Here is a 15564-nt window from a genome sequence, read left to right on the forward strand (position 1 = left end):
CTTTTGGGAAAGATCCAAACAAACTCTTCTTCCCCAGCCTTGGCCCACCAAAAGCTTTACCCTCACAGAGGTGATTTAGTGCTTCAAATAGATTTCTAGGCTCACTCGTCCTCTCTCCCTCTGGAGGCAGAGCTACATTCCTAATTCCGTGGGTAAGCTAGGTGTCCACTGAGTCACTGCTGCCTATTGTGAAAGACAATGGATTCGTAAAGCAAAGTTGATTTTATTGATAGAAACACGCTTTGGCAATCAGTCTTCTGAGGATAAAAATCATGGATTCATCGCACAATAAGTATGTCTTCACTCATCAGATGCCAGCATCCAAAATTATTGACTGGTGCAAATACTCTATCTTAATTACTTGCACATTTTGTTCATAGCTTTGGCTGCATTGGTTCTCTTAAGTCCCAAATCCATGCTACAAAGAGCCTAGCTAATTCACTTTAAAGGAGCTCAGAAGCAAACGCTTCTTTTTGAAAGTTCAGCTGTATAATCCCTCCACAAACGGATGGTATTCCGCCTGCCATTTAAAAAAAAAAAAAGAAAAAAATTTGTGAAAAAAAGCCAACGTTGCAAAACGAGGCACACAACATTTGTGTGCTAACAAACTGGATGTGCCAGCACTGCAGTTGCCCATGCCTCACTGCAGGATCACAAGCTCTGCTCTGTCACCCATGGATTGCTCAGGGAAGGTGCTGCTGGCACTCAGACACATTTATCCCTGCACTGAATTCCACCTGGGGCTTCCCATTGCCTCAGCATCCCCCAAGGCTCAAAGGCTGCCCGTAGGAAGCACTTGGAACAAGGACTTAGGTGGAATTCAGACTAGCTGAATCTGGAGCCTAATGAGCAGCTATTCCGTATTTTTGTTCCTTCCTCATTGTGCAGAGTGTGGCCCCGGGCCTCAATTACGGCGTGCTATTCAAACCCTGCTCAGAATGCACCACTATTAATTTCCCCATGTTTTCTCATTACTGATTTCCTATGGCACTTCTTGCCCCCTTCCCTGCGAGCAGAATCTGCCTGAAGTGAGCAGTGAATCTCACACTCAGCAAGGATGGGCAGCTTAAACTCTTCTGCTGGCGCAGGGCACCTGTGGTGAGGTGTTCCCCCAGAAAAAAAACCCCAAAACTTATTCAGGGACTGTTTTGTGCCACCAGCTGCCCAGGGCAAAGCTTCTGTGGAAGAAATGGAGCCACCAAAACTCCATTTTTTGTGCAGTGCCTATGTCAAAAATCTGAGAGCAATTGCCATATTGCTTTCATTAAAAGAGTAAAGGACTGTTATCATAGAGTAATGGGCTCCTGCTGGTCCATTAACATTGGAGCAAAAGCTGAAGGAATTTATGGAAACAATGTGGAAAGCCTGGTATTTATTCTCAGAGCAAGGCAGCGCTGGTCCTTTCTCCTATTATGGTGTTCTCCTATAATGCCTTTATTCCTCCTCAAATGAGGGGAATATTTATCTAATTGTTTCCTCTGCTGGATGCAGGTGCAGGGAAACAACAGATGTTCATGAATTCAGCACAGCAAATAGTTTAGAAAGACATCTTGGGTGAATCAGCTGTCCAGGTCAATTTATCCACAATGCTGAGTGGGAGGAACCATTGAAAGATGGCAGAGGTGTTGTTTATTGTCCTGTGATTACCTAGCTCATTAGCACAAATCTAATTGCAAATACTCCTGGTTAAACTCAGGAGCACTTTGCTGCTAAGCTCTCTTATGCACATTCAAATGCATTACATATAAGAAGCAGCTCTCTCCTATATTTTCTATTTTTCTCCTACACAGCACCTTAATTCTTTGCTAGGAAGCATGTTATCAATTCAAATTACATTCCTTAGAAGCACCACTTTTACTCAAAAAAAAAACCTCAGAGCTCAATCAAGGAGAAAGGTTTGAAAAATCCTCAAGGAGTGCAGCCAAATTTTACTTGGTGTGTATTGAAACCTGAATGTCTGCAGTATCAGAACTTCCCTAGCAGCAAAATGCCAGGTTTTCTACATGCAAAAGAAACACTGAACACCAGAGCAGGTCTCTCTGCTGCCATCAGCTTCAGCAACCACAAGAAAAATTAAATAAGTGAAGACATTGGTCCATTAATGACATTGGTCCATTTTGGAATTGCAGGAGAGGTGTGAACTGATTTTAAATTGCCACTGCTTGAGAATGTTCTGGGAAGCCAAATCTGTAGTAAGGTGATTCAGTTTTATTAACAGAGATAGATAATTAGTTAAAGATTGCTATTTAAAAGATGAGGAACACTGAGAAAGAAGGGCCTGGGACAGGGAGGATGGGGAAGATCTCTTCTGCATAGTTTTTCTACAGAAAATCATCAAAGAATAAATCCCCTTCTTGCAGCCAGAAGAGTTATTCTTCCAGGGACACAGATAAATTACAAGTTCCAGACACAGAAATGCCTTAAATATGCCACACAGATAATAATGAGACAATCTGGTCCTGAAGAAGGATGCAGAAGGGTGAGTTAATAATAATACAAGTTCTTGGCCTCTTCAGAGACAGCAGCTCCACAGAGTAACTTGGCCTTTTCACAGATACATTTCCCTGCATCTTCTAGCATATACCAAACCTATCACCCATCAGTGGGGACCATCTGGTTAGCCAGCAGCTGGTAATTTCTCAAATCTTCTCTATTTTTCTGTGACTCCTCCATTGGGTCTGGAAAAAGACAATGCCATCAGCCTCATGCATGCAAAAAAAAAAAAAAAAAGAAAGAAAATCACAAACAAATAAATAAACAAGAATTCATCCTCTTCGCTGTGTGTGAGTGTCCCCACATTACATGCAGGACTTTGAAAAGGATGCTCATTGTGGAGTTTTTGTCTGCACCAGTCCCACTGTGGGAGACAGTCATTTAAGTCATTGTTAGAGTTTGGGGAACTTCTGAATTCAAAGATGGGGCAAACTCATTAAAAACAATGGCAGATGGGGCTAACCCATCAAAGCAAAGATGCTTATGCTCCATCAAAAAAAAAAAAGAAAAAAAAAAAGAAAAAAAAAAAGAATGAAAAGTTCTTTGTTTTCCATAAGCAACTCAAGGTATTTTTAAAGGAACTCAACAATCCTCGGATCGTTTGAAAGCAGAAAGTTGCTGCATGCAGGTGATCCTGGGTGGTGCTAAATTGTGTGAGGGCAGTGTTTGCCTCTGCTAGGGGCTGGTGAGGTGGAGTGGATGGTACTGGATGGGGGAATCAGCACCTCTGGAATCTCAAACAGGAGTTATCATCCTGAGGGAAATCCGGTGGGAATCACAACCTGACCTCTCAGCTCATCACTGCCAAGCCCACCGCTAAACCACGTCCCACATGTCTTTTAAACACCTCCTAGAAAAGTAACACAACCATCAACAAGATATGTCCAGGCTTTCAAAAGGCAGCTGAGAACAAGTCTGACCACGGGCACTGCTGACGTTCTCAGCAGGAACATTTATGACCCCCGGTGTGCATGTGCCATCTGTGTGTGAACGCACTTGGTACTGCTTGAAACCTGCCTGGAACTGCTCACAATCTTCAGAGGGGTGCCCTTTGCTCTGCACTGATAACCCACAGGTATAACTGCCAGGTGAGCAGGGGTTTATTTCTGTTTAACAAAAACAAAGCAACCTGCGCAGGAGCGGATAAATAAAGCTTGAGCTCGGTTGTGCTTGGTGAGGAATATACAAAAAAGCAGATTCCCAAGGACAGGTGTCCCTGAAGGAGAGCCCAGGAGGGCAGTTTGGTGGCCATGGATGGCTCTGGGCTGTCTCATCCCCTGTGGTAAGCAGAGATGCTGTGGGAGCAGGGTGAATCCTCAGCACTGCCCCTCTCCAGAGCACGCCTTGCACACCACGTGTTTGTGTGAGCTCTCACACCTTCCCTCTCTTCTCTTGGCAGCTGATTTGGGTGGCATGGGACACAAGAAACCCTCCAGATGCTGCATCTCCTCGAGTTTCACCTGCTTTCCAGAAGCCTTGTCAGGGTAAAACGCAGCACAGCACCAAGGGTTATGGAATCACTGCTTTTGATGAATCAGCAACAGGAATTTTATTGGATGTAACCCAGAACCATGGATTTGTTCCCAGTTCCCCTTTCATTTTGTTGGGGCCTGGCAGCTCCTGGCCCTGAAGCTGCAGGAACAACACACTGCAATCCCAAAAATGTTAGGAAACGCATCTTTTCGTCTGACCCCCCAGAGCAACACTGTGACACAACCTTTCCTAAAATCTGCAATTCCTGATGCCATCAGCTGCTCCCACAGACAACCAAATCAAAGTGAGGTAAGCTGCACATCAAGAGGCAGTTTGTTGAAAATCGAGTTCCAAACTTAAGCTTTAAAATAAACATATCAAGATAAACAGATTGGTCTTTGTTTCAGGCACAATCGGCTTGACTGTTTTTTTCTTCTTGTTGATGTTCTTAATGTTTTTCAATGTGTGATGCCATTTCCTGAGGACTGTCTCTGCTCCAGAATCCTGTGTTCTTCCTTGGCTTCTCTCTCTGCCTTTTGTGGTTTATACACACAGGTGACCAGTTTTTTAGAGGAATTCTGACTCAGGCTGCACACTAAGGCCTTTCATTCGGTCATTTCTACTCTGCTCTACACTCGGGCCACCAATGTGAGTTGCTTGCACCAGGCAATAATTCCTCTGCCAAAATGGGTGAGCAGCAGCAGTGGCAAGGCTAGGGCAACCCCACTCCCACAGTGAGATGTGGTAAATGTGGAATAAACCTCCTCCTTCCACCTGGGGAGGGAGGGAGGGAAACACACAGAGGCCACAGCAGCCTGGCACAGCCAGGGCTGCAGCAGATTCCCTTCAGTCCCAGCACAGCATCATCATCTGGAAAAATGTCATTGCACATCCCAAGGCAAGAGGGGACACAAATTCTGTGCAATTCTCTATCTGAGTTAGGCAATCCCCAAAGCCGGCTTTGAACAGCACAGAAACATGCTGTGTTCTGAGTTAGTGGAAGGAAAGTTTTAGAGAAAATTGGGAAATTTGGAGCAAACTGAGACTTGGGAGAAATGGTCAGCTGGCGACAGAAGGCATGTTAAAATAAATCTGTCCTAAGAAAACAACATTGAGGTCGCTGTGTAGGCTGGGAAAGCATCAGTTGTGAGCAGTTGCAAACTTCATGCATTTAATTTCCACTCTTGGGACCATTAAATCTCAATCCTTATCATTTAAGGGAGGAAATCACTATTGTGCTTCATTAATGAGAAAAAGAATGTGTTGATCTTTATGTGGGATGTTCAAGTGCAGGTGTCATTGAACTTACCAATTCCTGCAAACATCCACTTTTTAAAGCACCCTGCCAACATCTACACAATTAAAAATCAAGACTCAGATGAAAGTGGGCCACATCTTTTTAACATGAAATCTTCACATACCTCACACGTGTCTGCCTGAATTATCCAGAAACATGGCAATCAAATCTATTTTAATGAAAGATTGTGAAAGCAAACCTGTTTTCTTTCAGTCCGCAATATTCAAAACCTCTCTTCCTGGAACCCATGAAGTTCTGGCATTTATTTCAAAGATATCAGATCACTTATCTGCTTCTGAAGCATTCTTGTTCTCCTATTTCTAATAAGGGATGTGATTTTAATTTTGATGTTGGCCTCAAGTGACCCCGAGCTTGAAATTTGGTCCAGGAAAACGCTGCATTGCTTGGGAGATCTGTAAATTAACAAACTTAACAGTGAGAGGAAACAAAAGGAAGATAACTGATGGGGAAGAAATGTTCAGAGAGCTGCAAACCTCGATCCACATTAGTGGCTTTCTGCTGAGACTAAGCTAGAAGGGAGGTTTGGAGGTTTGCATTCAGTTTGGATACTCAGAGTGGTTGTCAGAGAGTATTAAGAGCACAAGCCCTGCCTGGGAGTCACAGCTGGGACCTGTTCGGGGGGCTGAGCAGACCCCCAGCCCTGCACCTCTGAACGGGGACTGTGCCTCCCTTCCCTTCCTGGGCATCATCCTGCATTTCAGCAGCCTTCATCTACCCAAACTAATCCTTTCTGTACCTGTGGTTCCTGGTACATCCTCTGCCAGGACACGGACTTTGAGCAGAATTTTTTAAAAAAGCCAACAAAAAAAACGAACAAAAAACTCCAAAAATACAACGCTCTGCTTTTTAGCGCCAAAGTTATTAATAATTAACATTCATAACACAAAACCGGTAAAACCGGTTCGGCAAAATAAAGCCCGGCATTTTATTATTATTTTAGGGTTTAATTTAGTCATCCTAAGTTACTCGGGCTCATGTTTGCAAATCACGCAGCGCTGGGACTTCACCCCTCCGGCCCGACCAGTTCTGGAGAGCGGCCGGGGGGCATCGGGGGGACCGGGACAGCGCCGGGGGAGCGGGGACACGGCACACCGGGGAACCCCGACGCATGGAAACCATCGCGGAGCTCCGGGACACGGCACACCGACGCACGGAGCGCAGCATGGAGCTCCGGGACACGGCCCGTCGGGGCTCCCCGCCGCACGGAGCGCATCATGGAGCTCCGGGACACGGCAACCGGGGCTCCCCGCCGCACGGAGCCCGTCGGGCAGCACCGGGACACGGCCCGCCCCGTCGGGGATGCGCGGCGCCGGGGCGCGGCGCCGGCTCGCCATTGCCCTCTGGAGGAGCCCGGGCCGTTCTTTGCGGTTCCCCTCGGGGCTGTGCTAAATTTGGGTATTGTTTTGTAGTTTTAATTTCTATCTCCTTTTCTTATTATTTTATTTTATTGTATTGTATCTTATTTTATTTTACGGACTATTCCCAGCCTTGCATCCACTCCCGGGAATGGGGACTGCCCGACCGCGGCTCCTCGGTCCCGGTGATGGAGGAGTCGAGAATAGCCCAGGGCTGGAACGGGCCAGGTGAAGGACCGCGCCGTCGGGGCGGCTCGGAAAATGAACAAAAATGGGAAAAGAAAAAAGAATTTAAAAAAACCAACCAAACAAACAAAAAAACCCCAAACAAACAAACAAACAAAAAAAAGGTAAAAAAGAAAAAAGGGAAAAGACAAAGTAGGGAAGAAATAAATAAAAAGAAATTTTAAAAGTACACTAAACGAAAAATAGCACGAAGATGCAAGTCTAGGCGGAAGGCGGACAGGCAGAGCGCCCCGGCGGCCGCTCGGGATGCTACGTCCCACCTCCCTCCCTCGCTCCCTTCCCGACGATTCCCGCCGGGAGTTCCCTCCCCGCCGCCGGTGCGGGAGCCCCCGAGGCGCGCGGGCATCCCCTGCGCGTGTGTCCCGTGTCCCCGCGTCCCGCCCCGCCGCTCCCGCGTCACCGCCGCGCCCGCGTCACGGGGCGCTCGGGGCGGAGCCGCCGCTCGCTCCGTGCGCTCCCCGGAGCCGGCCTGGCCCGCCCCGTCCCCCTCCTTTCTCCCCACATGTCCGTTTGTTGTCGCCGTCGCCATGGCGGCGGGGGCGGCGCGCCCGCCAAGTGAGGTGATAAGAGGGAGCGGCGGCGACAGGACCGCACAGTGCCGAGCGGGGCGCGGCGGCGGCGGAGCGCGCCCGGCGCATCCCTCCTTCCATCCAGCCCTCCTTTCCCCACTGGCACCACCGCGCCCCGTCCGTCCTGCCCGGCTCCCCACATGGCCGCGGCTCCTCGGGAAACGCCTAGCGCCGCCGCCCTGCCGGTGCCGGAGCCGCGTTGCCGGGCGGCGGCCGCCGCCTCCTCCTCATCCTCCTCTTCCTCGTCCCCGCGGCGCCGCTAGCGCCCCGCGCCCCGCTCCGCGCAGCGCCGAGCTACAAGAAGAAGAAGAAGAAGCAGCAGCAGCAGCAGGAGCAGCAGCCCGGCGCTCCCGCGGCACCGCCCCGGCGGCGGCGCTGCGCCGGCTCCGCGCGGCTGGACGGCGCGTCCGTGCCGCCTTCCCTCCCTGTGCTCCGCGCCGGCGCTCGGGACCACGGCGGCGGCGGCGGCTCGGCGGGACGCCCCGGCACGGATGCGGTGGGTGCCGGCTGCGGCTGCCGCCTTCCCTCCGTCCCCCTCCGTGCCCGGCCGCCGGCTGACTCGGCTGTGTCTCCCCACCGCAGGCAGCCCCCCGGCGAGTGCGAGATGGCGCTCAGCGGCACGCTCCTTCCCTCCATCGCCACCTTCGCGGCGGGCGCCGCGGGCCGCGAGAAGGCGGCGCGGCCCGCGGGCCCCGGCAACGTGAGTATCGGCGCCGCGGCGCCGCGACACGGACGGGGCCGGGCGGGACGGGCCGGGGCCGGGGCCGGGCGGGGCGGGGGCCGTCGGGGCGGGCGCGGCGCCGTGCGGCCGGCGCTGAGCCGTGCGAATGTCCCCGCAGCGCTGGCGGGAGGAGCTGTCGCAGCTGAAGCGGCCGCCGCCGCTGTCGGCGCGGCCGGTGGAGACGCCGCCGTCGGAGTTGGAAGGCGCCGCCGCTCTCGGGCCCCGCCGTGACGCCGAGGAGTTCAATGAGCTGCTGGACTTCGACTTCATCCTCTCCAACTCGCTCATGCACCAGGAGCCCGCCGCCGCCGCCATAGTGGTGGCCCCCGCCGCCACCCCGGCCCCCACCGCCAGCCCCTGCCCCGCCGGGCCCTTCGCCTACCCGCTGCCCCGGCCCGAGCCCGCCGGTCTCCTCTACGGCGGCGGCGGCGGCTGCGACGGGGCTCCCGCCGCCGGCTCCGCCGCGCCCTTCAACCTGGCCGACATCACCGACGTGTCCCCGTCGGGAGGCTTCGTGGCCGAGCTGATGCGGCCAGACCTGGACGCGGTGTACCTGCCAGCGCCGGCCGCGCTGCCGCCCCTGGGCAGCCTGCAGGGCAAGTTCGTGGTGAAGGCGGTGGGCGACTACAGCCACCCGGGGCTCAGCCCCAAGAGCGGCCCCGCCGCCCCGCCGCCCGGCGCCGACGGCCCCGGCGCTCCCTACACCTCCCTGCCGCGGATGTGCCCCAAAATCAAGCAGGAGGCCGCGCCGCCCTGCACGCTGGCCCCGCCGCCGCCACACGGGAGCAGCCCCCGAGGAGCCCCCCAGCACGACTTCGCCCTGGGCAGCCGGCCGCTGCCCGCCCGGAGTACGCCGTCGCTGGGGCCCGAGGAGATGCTGGGCGGCAGAGACTGTCTCCCCGCCACGCCGGGGCTGGGCCACCCGCCGCTGCCGCCGGGGTACCCCCCGGCTCCGGGCTACCCCGCCTTCCTGCCCGAGCAGCTCTCTCCCGGAGCGCTGCAGTACCAAGGTGAGTCCCCGCGGTGCTGCTGGGGCTGCGGATTGTCCCGGCTTGGGCGCTGGCCGTGCTCACTCCTCCCTGTCCGCCCCTAGAGCTGATGCCGCCGGGGAGCTGCCTGCCTGAGGAAACCAAGCCCAAGAGGGGACGGCGGTCATGGCCTCGGAAAAGGACGGCCACACACACCTGTGACTATGCGGGCTGCGGCAAAACCTACACCAAGAGCTCTCATCTCAAGGCGCATCTGAGAACCCACACAGGTTAGTCCTCCCAGCGCCGGGGTCAGGGGGATGTCCTGGCCTGAGGGGCACGGGATGTGACCCCCTCACACAGTGGAAGGGTTAAAAGCACCAAGGCTTTTCCTTGCTGGGTTTCCGGGCTTTTTTTTTTCCTCCCCCCTTGGCTACGTGAAGTCCTGAGCAGTCTTCACTTATTGGCTTGACATTTTACTTAATGGTTCAGAGTGACTCAAATGTGGGAGCGGGTGGGTTTCTTGCCAAGTCAGAGTTTGTTCCTTCTCTCTTGCTGTGTGGCTAGGTAATTAGCAGGTAGCTGGAAGCCGGCAGGGATTTGTTGCTCCGATTGTGTTTGCCCACTTCTGAGAAGGCAGCAGCCCTCTCTCGAAGATAACTATTTTCGTTGCTGGTGAAGTGCTTTGCACATGCACCCGTGTCTTGGTTGGCTGTAGGGCAAGAGGTTGTGCACCTCTACAAGTTGTTGCTCCCTTTTTGGGAAAACCGAGATAGATTCCCTGTAGAGCAGGGTTTTTTTCAGCTGAGCTGGTAGCACCAATGGGGTGCCTTGTCCACCATCTCCCCCTGCACCAGCAGAGTTTAATTGTCGATTGTCCAGTGCTAGAATTGGGATAAAATCTTCCCAAAGTGTGTGTGTGTGTGCCCAGTCTCTAACTTTGCAGCTGAGTGCAGAGTTGCAGTAACTGAGCTTGTGAAAGCAGGTACAGCACGCAGGTTTCGCCAGCGTGGGCATTCCGCAACAGTGACTAAATAACCTGGGAATTTGCATAATTTGAATCCCTGGGTTGTGAACCTGATTCAAAACTTTCTCCTGAAGGGGAGATGGGAAAGGGAAAACACACTGGTGCGGCAGTAGTTAAGCTATGTCTTCGGGTAATGGCAGAAAGGGGAAAAAAATTGAGCAAGTGAGCAGTGAAAATCTGCCTCAAGCCAGTCAGCACCATCCCCAGGATGTGTAGGACAGGGAGTTTATAATTGTTGGGGAAGCTCATCTTGCTATCGACAGTAGTTTTTGTATAATGAAGACACTAGTAAGACTGAGTCCTTAATCAGGCCGAGTTAATGAAAACAGTTTCCGGCTGTTTTTTTATTCTTGAGACCTACAATTATCTAAATACATTGTCTGCTGAGCTATTTCTGGTTGCTATTTTGATTGTGTAACACCGCCAGCAAAAATACACACTCAGGTGCTCTGAAGCCTGGTGTGCAAGGCAGTGAAAAAGAGCATTTTAGTGAAGATTTAAGTGACACTAGCATTTCGTAGCACCTTGAAAAGATGTACATCTTGAAAAGACAGCCTTGCTGTTTCAGTCTTTTAGTCTTTGTAGTTTGTTTGCAGCTGCTTCATGAAATTCATTGCTTTTGACCACTCTTTGATTTATCTAGGACTGCTTGAAAGAAGGTGCTGCAAATGGTAGCCACAAAAAAACCCCAAAAAATCCTGTGTTTCACTGCTTGCTTTTTGGGTTTTTTTTTCACAGGTGAGAAGCCTTATCACTGTGACTGGGAAGGCTGCGGGTGGAAGTTTGCCCGGTCCGATGAACTCACCCGTCACTACAGAAAACACACGGGCCACCGCCCTTTCCAGTGCCAGCGCTGTGACAGAGCCTTCTCCAGGTCGGACCACCTCGCCCTACACATGAAGAGGCATTTCTGATTTGGGAAAGCAGTGGATCTTTCCCTCGACTGCCGCAGAGATTCAGTATTTACAGCACAAGGACTGTCTTCCACAAGATGGGGAGAACTCATTTTAAGCACTACAGATAATCGAGGTGAAGTCTTCCAAAGAGTGGAAAAGAGGGATAACTGCATATGGACATTGCAACTTTCTTTTTTTTTTTATAGTTATACACTTAAGAGAACCAAAGACATTGGGGGTCAGTGACTGGATCTTCTATCATTCCATTTGTAAATCCAACTTGAATTATTTCTGGACTACAGACTGCCAAGGAGTGACTGGAAGTCACGGATATCAGGGTTAAACAGACTGTATGTAGTTCGGAGGGTGGGGATATTACACAGGGAAATTGCATTCCCTTAATTTCCTTTCAATGCAATATTAGATGTACATGTCATCTTGTACTTTCTTTTTTTTTTCTTTTTCCTTCTAAAAGCCATTACAATGTTAAAAGAGGAGGAAAAATTCAGGTACAGAATTATATTTTAAAAGCCTATTTCATGGTGCTTAGTGACTGTTGGTTCTAGAGGTACCAAAAACAGGAAGCCAAAGTTCTCAAACTGCTGCATATCTGACAAGGAACTATTTTTTATCTTCCGATTGCCAATTATGACCTAAATCAGGTGAATAACCCTGGTTTATCTTTTTTATTAAGAAAATAACTTTATGCAGACAGTCTGTAATGCACTGTGGTTTCGATGTGCAATAGTTTGTACAATGGTTTATTCCCAAATATGCCTTAAGCAGAACAAATGTTTTCTATATAGTTCTTTACATAATAAATATGTAATATAAATTTAAGCAAACTTCTATTTTGTATATTTGTAAACTACGAAGTAATAATGAACATTTTGTTGGAATTTGTATTTTGCATATTCAAGGTGAAAATAAGTTTTAAATAAACCTATAATATTTTATCTGAACGGTTGCTCTAGTTTTTTTCTGTGTATGGACATGGCCAAAGGAAGTTTGTTAGGTATTTGTTGGTGGTTGAGTTTACCAAGGCAAGGAGGGGGTGGTGGCAAAAATGCTTGTAGTCTCAAGACTCTGAAAGACAGGATTGTGTAAGTGCAGTGCTGATGTAACATCTCTTTTTAGGGAAAAAGGTGTATGGAAAGTTTTTGCTCTAGATGTCGAGTTGCTGCTTATCTCACCTGTATGGGTAAAACTGTAATTTATGATTTTTAAAGTAACTCAGTTTAAATGATTTTTAGAGGACAGTTTTGTTGAGGACATAAGACCTTGTGCATCTGATGATAACAAATCCTAGAATTATTTTCATTTTTTTAGCAGCCTTTTCAGCAATTAAGGATTCCCATCTTCATTGCCTTGGATTTCTTAGGCAAGCTGGTGTACCCACCTCAGTGTGAGCGGTGTGAGCGAAGGAAAACCCACTCAGTAATGTCGGGCAAAGAATTAAACCCGGCTCGGAGAATAAAGGCCGCGCGCACAAAACTCCGCTTAATCACCCGCTTAATCGTGAAACCTGCTGTGTCCTGGGAGCCCAGTCACTCCACGAGGAGCCAGGATTCCTGCAGGAATGCACGCGTATCCGGGGAAGGCTGACCATGGGCGCGTGGCTGCGAGGTCCCCAGCGCGTGCGGCGCCGCAGCTCTGGGGGCGGCGAGCCCGCCCCGGGTCACCGCCAGCCCCGCGGTGCTTCTCCTTCGGGACCTCGCTGTTCCAGCTGCCTCGCAGGAACGCGCGGCAAACAGATGATTTCCACATTAGTGCCTGGGTGAACGGGATCTGGTTTTCTCGCTGCTCTTCGGATAAAAGGGAAGAAGCGATTCCTCTTCAGCTGATTCGTAATGTCTGTCAGATAGGAATTTGGGTGTATGTGGTGCACAATAAAGCTGAGGGGGAAAAGAACCAGCACGCATGAGGCTTTTGTATCTTTGTAGTAGTTAAAACAAAAGTGTAAATATCAACTTTTTATGCCCTAATGTGCCTTTGGAATGCTACTAAAGTCCAAATTTCGATGTGGTGTTTGTGTAGGGACCGTTGCCATTTCTCCCTCAGTTTGTGGAAGTAATATAATGATGCAGAAAACATTTCTCACCCCTTATCGCCTAGGCATGCTTTGTTTAACTGAAAGCTATCTTTGGTGATTTGTTTTATAGGTAACACAGGGAGTAGGGAATGTCTTGTTTGGTTTGCAAATAGCAGGCATTTAAAGCTAAATTAAAGTTATGAGTCATCCTTTATCTGAAGCTTTTTCCATGTGAAAACTTTTTTACAATTAAACCAGGCATTTTTTTTACCTCCTCTGTTGCTCTGCCTGTGAATTCTGGATGAGAGATCCAAGGTCAGCATTGAAACTGGCATGTGCTGAGGGCCTGAAATGTCATTGTCCCATCCGATAATGCTGGAGCACACTTGGTAGGTGTGGGATCTCCTTTGTATGGCTGCCATTCAAAACTTCTTACATAGGTGCAAGATCTATGTTCTAGCACATCTGTGAGTACAGAAATCTGAATATTTCATCTGGGAAACTGGTTTCTTTTGCTTTTCAAGCATTCTGTCATTATACACCCTTAAGAATTTTGTAAGGCACTGTAGCACTTAGTAAGGCATTATCTGCTTCAGCCAGCTTCAGTTTTTGCTTGATGTTTTTATGGACCCTAGGTTTCTAGTTGCATGAACAATGGCATTCTTGAAACAGAGCATTGTTCCCTATTCCACTTGAATTTTTTTTTAATTCCTTTTTTTTTCTCCCTGATCCTAACCAAGCTGTCTTCACGTATGAATTTCCAGACTGAAAAAGACAGGACTGTAACTTTGTATTTAAAAGGAAATGCTGCTGTGTCTTTAACCATTTCAAAATTGCTGCTCCTATACTTTTTTGGGAGAACAGGAGCCAACTGCTCACTTTCTGCCATACAGCATTCAACACATGAGAGGCAGTCCTTACTCTTAAGCAGGTCTCTAGGGGAAATGCTGAAATGGGCAATGCTCTGTTAAGTAGAGCTGGAAGCAGCACGTTGTGTTTGCCACCTGTTTCGTCGTGTCTGCGATCCTGGAGTTGCACTTAGGTGCAGGATTGCACATGGATGCAGTGAAACAACACCTGTATCAAAAAGCGTATCTCATAAAAACATATGTAAAACACCGAGAAGTCTTGTAAGTATGTCTTGAAAAACAAGATTTGTTTAGCGTTGCTAAAGCTGTACATGTGCCACTTTGCTGGGGCATCTAGAAGTCAGGGTTTGAGGTTATTAGGGGTGGCCTCTCTGACATGGGGTGAGCGCCTCCAGAGCTGCCCCAGAGCACTGTTTCAGCTACTGAAGGCAAAATCTCTTGCGGCAGGGAGTTATCTCTGCAGTCAAACTACAGCCGTCCTTAATCCTGCTCACCCCTAGCCCAAATCTCTCTCTGGAGCGCGCTTAGCATGTAGAGATGGAGCTGCTTAAAACAAGATGGCACATGCCTGCCTGCTGAGTGCCAAGTATTCAAAAGTAGCACCAGAGCAAAAATCTTCTCAGAGCCACAGCTGCCATGCACTTGTCTGCTGCACACCATGGCCTGGGAGCCTGGCTTTGACTGTGACCCAGAACAAGTGGCTTCAGCCACCTCCTGTCACACGGAGGGCTCCTTGCAAGGGAGTTTTCTCATCCCTCGTGGTGGCTACCAGATCCTGCTGCAGCTGAACTCAACAGAGAATCTCACAAGGATTTATATTAAGCTGATATGAATCAGTGAATTTCATTCTCCTTCTCTTTAATAAGGGAAGATCAGAGAGTGCTGCGGTTAATCACCCCGAGTGCTAACGGTTCGACAGAATTAGTTTACACAGGTTTCCTATGGGAGTGTGCTGGATCTTGGAGCTAGCCTGCTTTCACTGGAGTCCCTGGCAGGCACTTTTAACAGCATTTGAGTGCAAGAATTTCCAAATTAACCTGTGTCTGTCCCTGGGCTTTCCTCCTCTCAGTGCAATTGGGTCACGTGCTCAAGGGCAGCAGGAGAATAGGAATGGTTGGCAAGCTGGGGACAGAGAGAAAAAGGGTTACAGCACTCGAGTAGGACTTGGGCAGGGATCTGGATGTTGTAGAAGAGCTGGTAGGAGGAAGTAAACTCAAGGTATGGTGAGCTAAACTGATAACGGAGAGGAAGAGGAACACCACCAGAACCACCAGCGGCACCGCCATGTGTTGACTCAGGCTTGCCAGGAGAGCACTCCAGATTAAACATCTGCATTTAGGCTCGGTGGATGTATCTCTGGACACAAAGATGAGTGTGTACTTAAAAGAGGGGGAAGGCCCATCATTCACCGAAATTTAATTGAGGTCACATTGGCTTGGAGCCACAGGGGAACACACCCACATTCCCCTGTCTGCCGTACACCTGGATGACTCACGTTCCGTCTGCCCTTCGCTCTTGCCGTGACTTTACCAGGGGAACATTTTCATTACTGCTGAAGGCATTGCCACTGAGCGCAGAAATTGTCTCTGCAGCATGG

The 15564-nt window shown here is 49.8% G+C and overlaps 1 protein-coding gene across 1 annotated transcript; it reads left to right on the top strand.

The window, feature by feature from the left end:
• Positions 1 to 7500: 7500 nt before the first annotated feature.
• On the top strand, positions 7501 to 11929 carry KLF4 (KLF transcription factor 4). The gene is made up of 5 exons (XM_064735676.1): positions 7501 to 7950; positions 8037 to 8154; positions 8294 to 9185; positions 9269 to 9433; positions 10909 to 11929. The coding sequence occupies exons 1-5, from the start codon at positions 7946 to 7948 to the stop codon at positions 11082 to 11084; spliced, it is 1356 nt and encodes a 451-aa protein (XP_064591746.1). The 5' UTR covers positions 7501 to 7945; the 3' UTR covers positions 11085 to 11929.
• Positions 11930 to 15564: the final 3635 nt, after the last annotated feature.

The sequence above is a fragment of the Zonotrichia leucophrys genome, chromosome Z (assembly GCF_028769735.1).
Source record: "Zonotrichia leucophrys gambelii isolate GWCS_2022_RI chromosome Z, RI_Zleu_2.0, whole genome shotgun sequence".
NCBI classification, from domain to species: domain Eukaryota; kingdom Metazoa; phylum Chordata; class Aves; order Passeriformes; family Passerellidae; genus Zonotrichia; species Zonotrichia leucophrys.